The sequence below is a fragment of the Durio zibethinus genome, chromosome 24, assembly GCF_047325235.1.
Source record: "Durio zibethinus cultivar Kanyao isolate XHJ-2024 chromosome 24, ASM4732523v1, whole genome shotgun sequence".
NCBI classification, from domain to species: Eukaryota; Viridiplantae; Streptophyta; class Magnoliopsida; order Malvales; family Malvaceae; genus Durio; species Durio zibethinus.
In genome coordinates, this window is record NC_143185.1 from 2,305,542 (window position 1) to 2,318,513 (window position 12,972).

Below are 12,972 nucleotides of genomic sequence, written 5' to 3' on the forward strand. Positions count from 1 at the left end.
TGTGTCTGTTGACTGCTGGAGTACTTTGAAAATGTATGTGATATTTGAAAAGTATTTTAAAACTAAAGTAAATCCCTAACTTCTTTCTTAATTAGATTCTCAGAATTTTCCTGGGAGAAATTTCTCGGGAGAGTTGAGTCAACTCTTTTGTTTTTTGGGATACGCCCATACCAACATTGATGTACAAGACTTTATCAAAATTTCGATATCAAGCGTGTTTAAATTAAATTCGTATTATATAAAATATTAAAATTTATGTATTTATATTAGTTTTTATGTATTCGTATTATATAAAATATTAAAATTTATGTATTTATATTAGTTTTTATGTAAAAATTACATATTATAATTAATGTTAATATGATAATATAAAAAATATATTTTTTATTAAATTTATATATAATTATTAGTAAAATTTTAAATTAAATTAATATTTTAATTTCATATTATATTTGTGTAATGTTATGTATTGTGTTTTAGGCTTTCGTGTTTAATTTAGACTATGGTAGCATTAAGATAAATGACTTGGAAGTCTTTGCATTGCACTTGTGCTTGTAAAATTATATAATAATAATAAAAAAAAAAACTCTTTTTTAATTCCTCTCAATGTAGTTTATATTCCAAACTTTCATATATACTTGTGACGGTAAGGAATTTACGTTCAAATTAACTTTTTCAATACTCCATGGTTGATTGATTGAACTAAATATTTATTCAAAAACATCTACTACATCCATCGATTCATGATAAGAAGCAAGGTTTTTTTAAGTTGAATATCAGACAATACCAAGTGTCATCATCATAGACCTGAAGACCAGATTAAACAGAACAGAAATTTCTGCATCTGAATCTGACCCTGGAAGAAAATCAAACAAAACAATGTTCAATTTCCTGGCATCTGCATTGATGGGGACAGTGTATTTTCCTCTCTTTTGAGTCTAGCATCCAGGAAACTGCTCAACTTCATTCAGGAAGTTGGTAAAGAAAAAGGCTAAGGAAAAGGGACGTCGGTTCATAGAATAATAGTATTGACTTGGTGGACTGATTCCTCCCCCTATAATAAAAAGTCTCCTGCTTTGCTCATGGCTAAGACTGTTATTTTTGTTATTCCCAGTCTTCCTATTTTCTAACCAAAGATCAAATCATAGCGGCCAAGATGAACCAATTGTATGTCAGAAAGTTTCATTCTTTTTTTGTTTTGATAACTATAATGGACTGCGTTTTTTCACTGTTAACCAAACTTATGTACTTTCTTTCTTTCTTTCTTTATTTTCTGTTCTCAATTACAGATTCAGCAGTGGCTCAGAGGTTGCAAATTTCATGGTCAGCTCTGGGTTGCTCAAACTTTCATGGGCGAAAATCTTGGATTGTTATAGAGGAGTCAACCTAAATGAGCCGCAAAGGGGTTTCTCATGGAAGGCTTATCAAGAAGCTAACATTAACATCATTGTTTTTATCAAATCTCCTATTTGTACCGAATCCCACCTTCAAGAACCAGAATTGGTTTCATCCACAGATCTGAAGAACAGTTTTCCTTTCTTTGAATTCTTGTGCAGCAATGGCCACTCCTTCTCTATTCATAAAGCAGCGATTACCCTTTTTGCTGCACAGATGACTGAGCTCTTGCAACTTAAAGCTCAGGTAGGTGCCTTTCTATTCCTTAATAATTTGCTCTATAACCTTTGTTAAGATTAGATAAACCCCGAGCCTTAGCTTAATTGGTTTATACAGACGCCCTTAAACATGGCATCTAGCAAATTTGCTGTTAGAATCCTTAGTACCAAAAAAATTGGATAACCCCAGTCTGGAGTTACTCCAAGTCTCCGACTGCAAACATCTAAGCAGTTATTTTTTCTCTAGTGGGAATATGTTAAAATATAGGAGGAAGTTCAATGAAAAGAAATCTTGCATTTTACACCCTGACTGCAAATTTGGTATGATCACTGACAATGAATGAATCTGTTACAGAGGAACTACATGTCTATAAATCAAGTTTTGCATCTATTTTAGGCTCTAATTATTTCTAGGTTAATTAATGAAGTATAACAACAAGGTATACTGATAATAATAATTATGTTATATCTTAATTTTTATGCAGTGTGACGGGAGTTCCAATCCCTTAATTGTAACTGGACACGGTTTAGGAGGATCTGTTGCCTCTCTCTTCACCTTATGGCTGCTAGAAAGCCTGGACGTTTCAACTGCTAAACGCCAACGCCCCCTCTGTGTCACTTTTGGTTCACCACTAGTCGGCGACAAAGGCTTTCAACAAGCCATATCCGAACATCTGGCACGGCATTCTTGTTTCCTTCATGTTGCTGCAAGCAAAGACATCGTTCCAAGACTCTTCATTACTCCCCATCCTCTTTACACCATGGGCTTGACTTCACAACCTGATTATTATACGCCTTTTGGTACATTTCTTTTGTGTTGTGAAATGGGATGTACTTGTTCTGAAAACCCTGAAGCGATTTCAAAACTACTGGTAGCAATGGGATTGGCACGTGCTGGGAATGAGGAACAGTTGATTGTTGATTATGGGAGGGTTGTTGAACAACTGGAGTCTTTGATAATCTGCAAAGGAATCTCACAGCTTAGTGACTTGATGCCAAATTCACTTAGGGCAGGGACAATCTTACAGTTAGAAGCAATTGGACTCCAAAAAGGACAGGTATATTAAATTTGTTTCCACATTATGGGAGTGGTATATCATTTTTTTTTATTCCCTTAGGATATGTGTAAGAAAAAATGAATTTTTTTGTTGTCATTTTGTTATTATGCTCATCAAACTTTTCGAAACCTCATTTCCGATCTGATGTCTTTATCTGAATTTTGTAGAATCAACAGCTACAAAACAATGACTTCGACAACTTAATCAAGAACTTGGAAAAGCTGGAAGAGAGTTGTATGTTAAGCAAGAGGAAGGCTTTTGACCCTGCCAAGAAATTAAATGTTATAAAAATATCAATGGCCTCACTAGAATGGTATAAGAAGGTTTCCAAGGCTAAAGAAATAGGTTACTATGATTGTTATAAGAACCGATTCTCTCGACCGGACAAGGACATTGACAGGCACAAGAAACTTCTCACTAACTACTGGAAAGATATTGTTGCACAAACAGAGAAAAACCCTCAGAAAGAACCGGTGTGCTTGCGTAAACGGTGGCTGCTTGCTGGGGCAACCTACAGAAGAATGATTGAGCCACTTGATATAGCTGATTACTACAAGACTGGCCAAAAGAACTATACAACTGTTGGCAGATCACATCATTACATCAAGTTGGAGAAGTGGCTGGAAGAAGCCGAAAAACAAAATGGCTTTTCTATTAGCAAGAAAAAAAATGTGGATGTTATTCTAACAGATGATTCTTGCTTTTGGGCACATGTGGAAGAGGCTCGGATATGGTGCAAATCACTGGATAATAATGCAGATGCTAGTATCAGAGAAAGAGAGTTACCAAGACAGAAACTAATGGAGTTTGAGCAGTATGCTATGGAACAAATCAAGAAGTCTGCAGTATCTTCAGAAATTTTCTTGAAAGGCAGCAGCTTTATGCAATGGTGGAAAGAGTATGAGAAGATTATCGAACCTGATCGCAATTCACCATTGATTGACTTCATGAAAACTTGTAAATATCACCAATATGCTAGCAGTGGGTGCTTGGTACTCAATTAAAATATAGATATAAGGTCTAGTCCGTGCTTAAACCTTAAAGTTCAGGCTATACAATTTGTGTGGTCAAAGGTCTAGTGAACCTCCATATGAAACCAAAGTGAAAGCACCTTGTATTTTGCCAATAGTTGCGTGACCTGTTAGTATAATACTAGACTCTTAGTTATCATTATTAAGGTTTAAATCCTAACAGTCTCCAAGTAAAAAAAAAAATACAACACAGAACCTAAATGTATTGATTTTTCATCAATTATTATGCAAATGCCAAAATGCATTGCCATGAATAATATGCAATGAGATTGATCCTACTTCTTTGAAGCCAGTTCAGTGTAATGTTCTATGAAACACATCTTCTGGAATGAATTTGCCAAGCTGCATCTTCTCCTATAAGAAATCTTAATTTCTAATTGCTTATGGTTGGTTTCCTTCTTTCCTATAATGCCACATTATCATAGAATTAGTGTGATATTTTGAGCTAAGACTTTTTTCTGTTGAATATCATAAGATAATCTGAATTATGGAATCAATAACAGATTCAAAAATTTAAAAGTATTCATGAGTCGAACTAGATTCGAGTTAAACTCATGCTTGATATTAATAATTTATATATTTGTTTAGATTTAATTCGGCTCAAAATTTCGAGTCTTAAAATTTTTTTAAGTCTGGCTCAAATTAAAATAATAAATCATAAACCCACCCGTTAAACTTAATTTAAATAATAAAAAATTTAAAATTTTTTTATTAAATTAAGTTTAATGAAATTATATTTAATTTACATATATATAAATTAAAAATAAAAATTATATATGTAAAAATAAAAAATAAAATTTATATAAGAATAAAAATTAAGTTTAATAAAATATATATTTTTTATTGTTTATTTATATATATAAATAAATTATATATATGTGAATTTGAGTCAGAGTGGATCGGTCTCAAATTTTAGATTGTTTATTCAAAATTTAACTTAAAATTTAAATAAATTTAAAATTATGCACAAACCCGATTAATAATTTTTTTTTTTATCTAAATCCTCTTTAAATTTGGACACACTTTCGAGTTCAAATAAATATCCCGACTCTTTGAACAGATCTATTCACGATGAAGCCAAGTTCTAAAATAAACATGAAGCCTAGTTCTAAAATAAACAATCTTTGATCCTTACTTCAATAAGCCAAGTTTCACATTCCAAAATGTCAAGAAGGAATGTAAGTTACTACTTCTTTTCACAACATAGCTTCTCTTCGTCCCTTGAAGGGTTCCTTTTTCACAATCCAGCAAGACTTTGTTAAAGTTGTGATATCCAACATCTATTAAATATTAAATTTTACATGATTTTTTATTTAAGGTAAATTTCATCATCTATTATTAATTGATTTTATGTTAAATATTTAACATAATACAAAAATCCAAGTTTTGTTTTATTGTTCTTGCTTGTTACTATGCTTTTTACAATTTTTTTTAAATTTATAGCATGATAAATTATTGTTTTAAATTAAATGTTTAATAGTATTTTTATTAACTTATCACGGACCTCTATTCTATAACATTTTTGTTGGTTTTGTATCCATCTAAATCTAATCTATGAATTTCAAAAAAGATTTTAGATTGAAAAGTCTTTAAACTTTGTTCGAAAAAATGATAAAAGTTGTTACACAATCCTTCAAATCAATCCATCTATTCATTACCTAAAACTTTTGAACAGCTAAATGTTAATCTTATCATCATTACTAGCTTTACCTGATGAGCATGCAAACAAAATCATTGGCAAGATCCAGCTGTGTTTGAATGCCAGAATGGGAATGAGCTGTTAAATGTAAACACAAATAAAAGACAATTTGTAATTCGATACATGATATAAAAATAATATAAATAAAAATTTTAAAAAAATTATAAATAAAATTAAAAAATTATATTTTATATTTTTATATCAATATAAATTATAATATATAATTTTTATATAAAATATAATATAAGTAAAATATTTTATATGATACAATGAAATGAATTTTTTAGATACAAACCAATCTTGGAACCCAACTAGCTTTCAGTGGGACCTACAAGAACATGCAAATGAAACAGAAAGCACCTTCCCTCACTAGAAAAAAATGTTGCTTAATCTTTGCTTTCATGGTCAGGTTGACAATGGAATTTTTGGGATTTTGAACCTTATTTTTAAGTTTTCTCTCTTGGCATATGTTTCAATTTCTTGATGGCACAATTTGGCTTTGAATTAGTTCAAAAGGAAAAATGTACATTTGATGATTTTCAGAGACAGCTTTTCATGAAATAGACTAGTATTTTGAAGGAAATGGAAAACTGCAGAAACTTCAATTATTTCTGCAGTGTTCAACGTGGCCTGCCCTTATTTCACCCTTGTATTTATCACAAGATCAGGAAGCAATCAGCAAAGAACAGGGAAGGACAGTACATTCTGAGCACCAACACTTGAAATTGAACTGATTATCAAACTTAACAAGTTGTTACTGTCAAGATTTCTGATAATTTTTTAAATACTGACAATTCGTTCATAGGTTTGAACTAATATCAAATTTAACTTTTGGATAGATATGAAAATAATATAAATAAAAAATATAAAAAATAATATAATTTAAAATTTTAATAAAATTAAAAATATATTTTATATTTTTATATCAATATTATATATAATTTTTATATAAAATATAATAAAAATACATAAATTTTTAATATTTTATTCGATACAAATATACGACTTATCAGATTTAGTATGATTTATCAAGCAATCTAACTCAACCTGTTAAAATTAAATGTAACTAACCTAGAGTTTGAAGACATGTATATTTAACTTATTATCTATTTGATCAAATTCAAACTAATTATGCTTCAATTTCTTGTAAGCTTTACATTTCCTTGTCAAATTTGAGTTTGGATGGAATTTAAATTAATTTGTTTTGTAAAATTTAAATTCATTTTTAAATATGATTAATAAGTTCAAATTTGATATCATCTGATTTTAATAAATAAAATTAAATTAAATCCGAATAATTTAATTTATTTTTTTAATTAAAAAATTAATTATATGTCATGAAAGGGAAAAACTCGAGATTTATATATATATATATATATTTATGGAAGAAAAGGATGATGAACTCGTTAAGAACTGTTGACTTGGGGTAATAATAACAATACATTGGAAACTTGACATTCGCCGCTAGTTTAAATATGGAAGAAAAGAAGCCGAAGAGGGTAAAATTCGGCGTTTAAACGATTTGCGGTTGCGGCTGGCCATGATTCTTCACGTGATCGACGAAAATGGGCGCCAAACACGCCGTTTCCTTAATGCACTTAAAAAAAAAAACCTATGTTATCTAAGTTTTAAATGTAACTTAATTTTTAAATATTTTTGGTGAAGACCCAACTCAAATTAACTAAAAAAAAAGTTTTAATCGGATTAATTTTTGTGATACTTTTTTAATAACTTTTTAAATTTTAGTATAAAAAGTCGTAATAATATTATTTTTTAATAATAATTATATGAATTAATTAAAATTAATTAAATTCAAATTTTATATTAAATCAATTCATTAAGTAACATCGGCAATGATTAAAGTCTATTTAAATCAGACAATAATTAGAAATAAAACCTTTACTTTTTAGACAATTTATAAAACAAATCTTTTTTTATGATAGGGTCCCGGGGAGGCAGGACCTTTCAAATTCACTCTTCTTTGTCAATACTAAAAATAACGGCATTTCGTCGCCAAGATTTTTCATTTAAATTAAAAATTTTTAAAATGAGAATCGAATTCGATTCATGTGCTAATACAACACATTTTCGAATTCAACTTGTCAATGCTTCACGTATTTTTAATTAAATTCGATAATTATATAATATAAAATATTAAATTTTATATATTTATTTTATATTTTATATAAAAATTATATGTTATAATTTATATAGATATAAAGATATAAAATATATTTATTTTATTTTATTAAATTTATATATAATTATTATTAAAAAATTAAATTATATATGTTTTATATTATATTAAGATTATATTATTATATTATATTTTAAATTATGAATAAATCATTTATGTCTTAATTTAATTTTTTAAAAGAAGACAGGAGTTTGAGTTTAGGACAATGAACTTGAGCGAACTCGTACATAAACTTCTCTAGACAATAAAGTACTACGAAACGTGGCAATGGCAGCATCGTTACCTTCACTTTCAAACCGCATTTATCGTAGCATCACATATTATCAACGGCTGAGATTTCATCGCATGCATTAAATGAGGTGGACCCCTTCCCCGCAGGGCACATCTCCCGTGATTGGTGCACAACTTAGTAAAAACAGTAAAACAGTAAAAGTAACAGCATTTAAAATATCCTGTCTGATCTTTTCTAATCTACCTCAGTTTCCTTTTTCCACTACCTAGCGAGAAGCGAGAAGCGGCCAATAGCTTCTGTCTCTCGTTCTTCACTCTTCCTCAAAGCTCGAAATGGCGCCGTCAACACTACCACCATCTCCGCCGACGCTGATGGTTGTTCTCTTGTTGCTCTCCTCCACCGCATTGCTTTCTGAGTCAAGGTTAAGCTTAGATTACTACTCCAAAACCTGTCCAAGTTTCAACAAAATCGTGCAAGAAACCATAACCAACAAGCAAATCACCAGTCCCACAACAGCCGCAGGAACCATCCGTCTTTTGTTCCATGACTGTCTCCCCAATGGATGTGACGGTTCCATTCTCATCTCCTCCACTGCGTTCAACAAAGCTGAACGTGACGCCGACATCAACCTGTCTCTCCCTGGAGATCCCTTTGACCTCATTGTGCGTGCCAAGACGGCCCTGGAACTCTCCTGTCCTAACACCGTCTCTTGCGCTGACATCCTCGCTGTAGCCGCCCGTGACCTTGTGACTATGCTCGGTGGCCCTTACTATAATGTCTACCTGGGCCGTAAAGATTCAAGATTTTCTCAAGCTTCTTCAATAGAAGGGAAACTGCCTAAACCCAACATGGATATGTCACAAATTATCAATCTTTTTGCAGCGAGTGGCTTCAGTATTCAAGAAATGGTGGCATTAAGTGGAGCACACACAATTGGGTTTTCTCATTGCAAAGAGTTTAGCTCAAATATTGGCAATGATACCCATTACAATCCAAGGTTTGCTCAAGCATTGAAGCAAGCTTGTTCAGATTATCCAAAGAACCCGACTTTATCAGTTTTTAATGATATTATGACTCCCAACAAGTTTGACAACTTGTATTTTCAGAATTTACCAAAGGGTTTGGGGCTTTTGGAATCAGATCATGGATTGTATAATGATCCTAGAACAAAGCCTTTTGTGGAATTGTATGCAAAGGATCAGAACAAGTTCTTTCAAGATTTTGCTAGAGCCATGCAGAAGCTTAGTGTTTATGGGATCAAGACTGGGAGGAGGGGAGAGATTAGGCGCAGGTGTGATGCTGTTAACTGAGTTTTGAGCTGTTATTATTATCTGAGGTGGTGAATTTTGGTTTCTTTTCACTGAATTCTTTCTGGGGTTTTGAAGATCTTCTGAATATATGTATACTTGTCTTTGTTTGTATCAGTTGTTACATCATGCTTAAATTTATACATATTTATTTATTCTGTGTTCTGGGTTTCAAAGTTCCAACCCTATTTTCTTGTTCTTCACTGCTGGTGGTCCTGGATTTACCTGATTCTGTTTTGCTTGTGTCTATGATTAACAGAAAGAGCTGATCTTTAAGGTTTTGCATAGTTTAATTTAGGTGATTGTGATTCTGGAAAGATGGGGAGATGTTGATGAATTGAAAGAGGGAACATAATAAATTAACAATCATGAAACCAACTAGAAAGATGCCTTTTTGGGGTCTTGGAATTGATGATGTTGGATTGTTTTAAGTTTGATTTACTCTTGTCTCTTCTCTTAGTATTCTCCAAACCTGCTACCATGTGGGGTTATTAATATTTGAAATGCAGAGTTGAAATTTTTTCTATACTTTCCTGTATCTTCCCAGACTGCAGCTGTGGTTAGGTACTTGAGTTTGAAAACTATTTCGAGGATTGGAACTTGATTGAAATTTGAAACTACCAGCTATGCTTGAACTTGGCCATTAAACTGACCATTACATGTCTTCAAAGTCCGAGGTTCCAGTCATGAATTGAACCGCCTTATTACCATCCACCCCATGCCCCATTTATTTCAGAATGCTACAGCATCCACCATCCCTACTGCCTTAAGGAACACAATCACATTGCAAGGAGAACTGATAGTTTCAGTCATTACAATAGGTTTCTTCATTTTGTTTCAGACCTGCACTCATCCCGAGAGCTATTATCTAGCTATTTTTTATTTTGATTTGAAAGAATTATAATTTTATCTCACAAAAAATATTTTATAAAAATAAATTTAAATTTTTATATTTATATCATAATAAAATTTTAAAATATCTTTAAAATATCTCCACGTAATCGATGTGTTACATAGGAAAAACTCAGTTTACATGAAAATATTTTCAATGGTTGAACTGTTTCTTATCCAAGGCTTGGACAAATTCTCTTTCCAACCTGCTAACGAGGTTGATTCGGAATGTATCATTTCTCTTCACTGCTACGAGGAACCTTGGATTTTTGTTTGTATTGAAAGGATACCATACAGAAGATGTTTAAGATGACAAATCAGCTACAGGGAAGACTTTTTAGGTCAAACTGCAATGCATTAAACTACAGAAGAATAGACACATAACTAGATCCTGATAATTTTGCTCTTCTGTACTGCCTGATTTAATTGTCTATGCTCTGATAGAACTTGTAAAAGCAAATGGCCCTGCACCACAGCCAATTAATACAACCACTTACCAGACAACATTGTCCCCTGGAAAGGAAGAAAACTTACTGCTATTCTCTTTGATGCTAGTAGCTATTATAGACTTGCCGACGATATTTTTTATTTCATGTTCTTGATTTCGAAAGGCCAGAGTAAATAGTCATTACCCATTGTGCCTAAATGTCTAGGTTCAGACCATCTGTAGACATGCTTATCACCCCCACAACCTCAAATGACAGCCATATGTTTTCTTTTTATCTCCATTTCTGCTTGAAACAAGGAAATTACAGACTTAAATATTTCTACTGCTTGCTTGTTGTTGAAGTGACAAATTTATACTCGATTTTTAAGTTGGTTTACTTTTCTCACTTGATGTATCTGTAAAATGCGATGACAGAATTTCATCCAGTTAGGTTAATGATATTACAGTCGGCTGTAATATTATCTTGAATTTGAACCGACGGTAATAAAAAAAGAGAAATTATTATATATATTATTAGTAAAAATTTTTAATTTTATAAATAAAATTAATAAGAAGATACATATTTTAAAAAATATATTTAAATAAATTAAAAAAAAGTAAAATACGTGATATCATATTAATCTCGCTTGTTTAAAAAATCTCACAATACATAAAATAATTTATCGTAAAAAAAAAAAAACGTTATTGATATACCCAACTTTTGATCAATTTTTCACTTATTTATCTGATGTTACAAAGCTGGGAGTCGTGAATTGATGAGCAAAATAATGGTCCATGCAAATATTAAATTTCAGATACTTGGCACATCGCCATGAATACACTTTTAGATGCATTATTCACCTTTTTGCTCGTGCTTAGATATCATTGCTGCCAGAAAGCAACCAAAATTAAAGTATAGGAGGCCCGGCCGATGCCCTTTTGTTTTATCTTTGTAGAAAAGGGAAACCAAAGCAATTTCTAAGAAATGGGTTTCCCTAATAACTTCACATTGGACCAAATTCAAATACGGGAGTGCTTACGTAATCATGAGCCAAGCCCCTTTTCTTAAAAGTGACTTGGCGTTTGCTAATTGGATAGTTTATGACCTGTTCAAATACAGAAAATAAGCCGACACCCTTATTTACCCTGGGGGTTTCCTGGAAAAGAATTCAACACGGAATTCATTTCAGGCAGGCTTGGCTTAGGCCACAAGACAACCATTATATATAAGAAGCCTCCTCCTCTGTCTTGTCTCCAAACATTCAAAATTCTGATAATCTTTGTCGACATCAACCATGGCCGGAGGAACAGAATCTTTTCCTGATTTGGGAAAACACTGCCAACATTCAGATTGTCATCAATTAGATTTTCTTCCCTTTAAATGCGACGGTTGTCACAAGGTACTTATTGGCGTTCCTTTTTGGTAATTCATTCTATATGAATCAAATAGAATGTGCCGAACTTCCATATAATTTATATAAATGATGCCCGGAATTCAAATCTTAATACTAGCAAGTTCCTTTTTTTATGAACGGCAATTTCTTTTGTAAGAAAAAAGAATGCATCAGAAATTCCATTTGATCAGGAAAAATGGGTTATATTTATTTTTGTCGAGAATGTGTTTTTCTAATGCTGGTATTGACCTTGTAATGAAAATTCTATGTAGGTGTTCTGTTTGGAGCATAGGTCATATAAGTCTCACGAGTGTCCGAAATCAGATCATAAGAGCAGGAAGGTAATTGTTTGTGAAACCTGTTTGACATCAATTGAGATTACAGGAAAAGAGGAGGAGGAGGAGAAGATAATGTTGGAGAGGCATCACAAGTCTGGGAATTGTGATCCAACGAAGAAGAAGAAACCAACTTGTCCTGTTAGGAGGTGTAAAGAGACATTGACATTCTCTAATACAACCGTTTGCAAGACTTGTCAATTGAAGGTTTGTCTGAAACACAGGTTTCCAGCTGATCATGCTTGCAAACCGGCTTCCACCGCACTAGCTGCGGCGGCTAAAGGAGGATGGAATGACAAGTTCTTGGCAGCATTGGCTTCAAGGAATGGGAAAGATTGTGCCCAGAGAGACCGGCGGCCATCACCACCTACTCCTGTAAAGGCCTACTAGGACTTGCATGGTTTTCCTTTTCCTTTTTTAATGTATAATTTTACTTGTTTGGTTTTAAAAGTACTAAAAACTTAGAACCATAAAACAAACTGAGCTAAACTCCAGATTTAAGTTTTTTTATTATTTCAGTAATCATCTTAGAAAGTGTACTTAGAAGTTCTAAGTTGCCTGCCAGGAGACCTGAAGACCGATAATTTTAACAGATATGCAGTCAATAATTTGAGTGATGATTCAAAATATATCACTCAAGTTTATTGCCAAAAGAATTTCAAAATTAATACAGCAAGTTTAGAACCGTTATTGCTATATAGAGTTGCAGCAAATTCAGTGTAGGCAGCAGATGAACAGGTTTCATGGAGGAGGTTAAAGAACACAGATACAATGAGTTAAACTACTGT

The 12,972-nt window shown here is 32.2% G+C and overlaps 3 protein-coding genes across 3 annotated transcripts; all 3 read left to right on the forward strand.

Annotated features, from left to right (window-relative positions):
* The first annotated feature begins 739 nt into the window (after positions 1-739).
* On the forward strand, positions 740-3,980 carry LOC111316651 (senescence-associated carboxylesterase 101). The gene is made up of 4 exons (XM_022918700.2): positions 740-1,167; positions 1,290-1,641; positions 2,099-2,671; positions 2,839-3,980. The coding sequence occupies exons 1-4, from the start codon at positions 1,157-1,159 to the stop codon at positions 3,673-3,675; spliced, it is 1,773 nt and encodes a 590-aa protein (XP_022774435.2). The 5' UTR covers positions 740-1,156; the 3' UTR covers positions 3,676-3,980.
* A 4,085-nt stretch (positions 3,981-8,065) lies between these two features.
* LOC111315950 (peroxidase 31-like) lies at positions 8,066-9,313 on the forward strand. The gene has a single exon (XM_022917974.2). It carries the CDS (start codon positions 8,163-8,165, stop codon positions 9,138-9,140), a length of 978 nt encoding a protein of 325 aa, XP_022773709.2. The 5' UTR covers positions 8,066-8,162; the 3' UTR covers positions 9,141-9,313.
* A 2,335-nt stretch (positions 9,314-11,648) lies between these two features.
* On the forward strand, positions 11,649-12,702 carry LOC111316653 (zinc finger AN1 domain-containing stress-associated protein 12-like). The gene is made up of 2 exons (XM_022918704.2): positions 11,649-11,855; positions 12,122-12,702. The coding sequence occupies exons 1-2, from the start codon at positions 11,751-11,753 to the stop codon at positions 12,572-12,574; spliced, it is 558 nt and encodes a 185-aa protein (XP_022774439.2). The 5' UTR covers positions 11,649-11,750; the 3' UTR covers positions 12,575-12,702.
* The last annotated feature ends 270 nt before the right edge of the window (positions 12,703-12,972 follow it).

Coding starts and splice junctions, on each gene's coding strand:
- LOC111316651 (XM_022918700.2), top strand. Junction 1,642..2,098: donor TCTTGCAACTTAAAGCTCAG/GTAGGTGCCTTT, acceptor ATTTTTATGCAG/TGTGACGGGAGTTCCAATCC. Junction 2,672..2,838: donor TTGGACTCCAAAAAGGACAG/GTATATTAAATT, acceptor TGAATTTTGTAG/AATCAACAGCTACAAAACAA.
- LOC111315950 (XM_022917974.2), top strand. CDS start 8,163: ATGGCGCCGTCAACACTACCACCATCTCCGCCGACGCTGATGGTTGTT.
- LOC111316653 (XM_022918704.2), top strand. CDS start 11,751: ATGGCCGGAGGAACAGAATCTTTTCCTGATTTGGGAAAACACTGCCAA. Junction 11,856..12,121: donor AATGCGACGGTTGTCACAAG/GTACTTATTGGC, acceptor AATTCTATGTAG/GTGTTCTGTTTGGAGCATAG.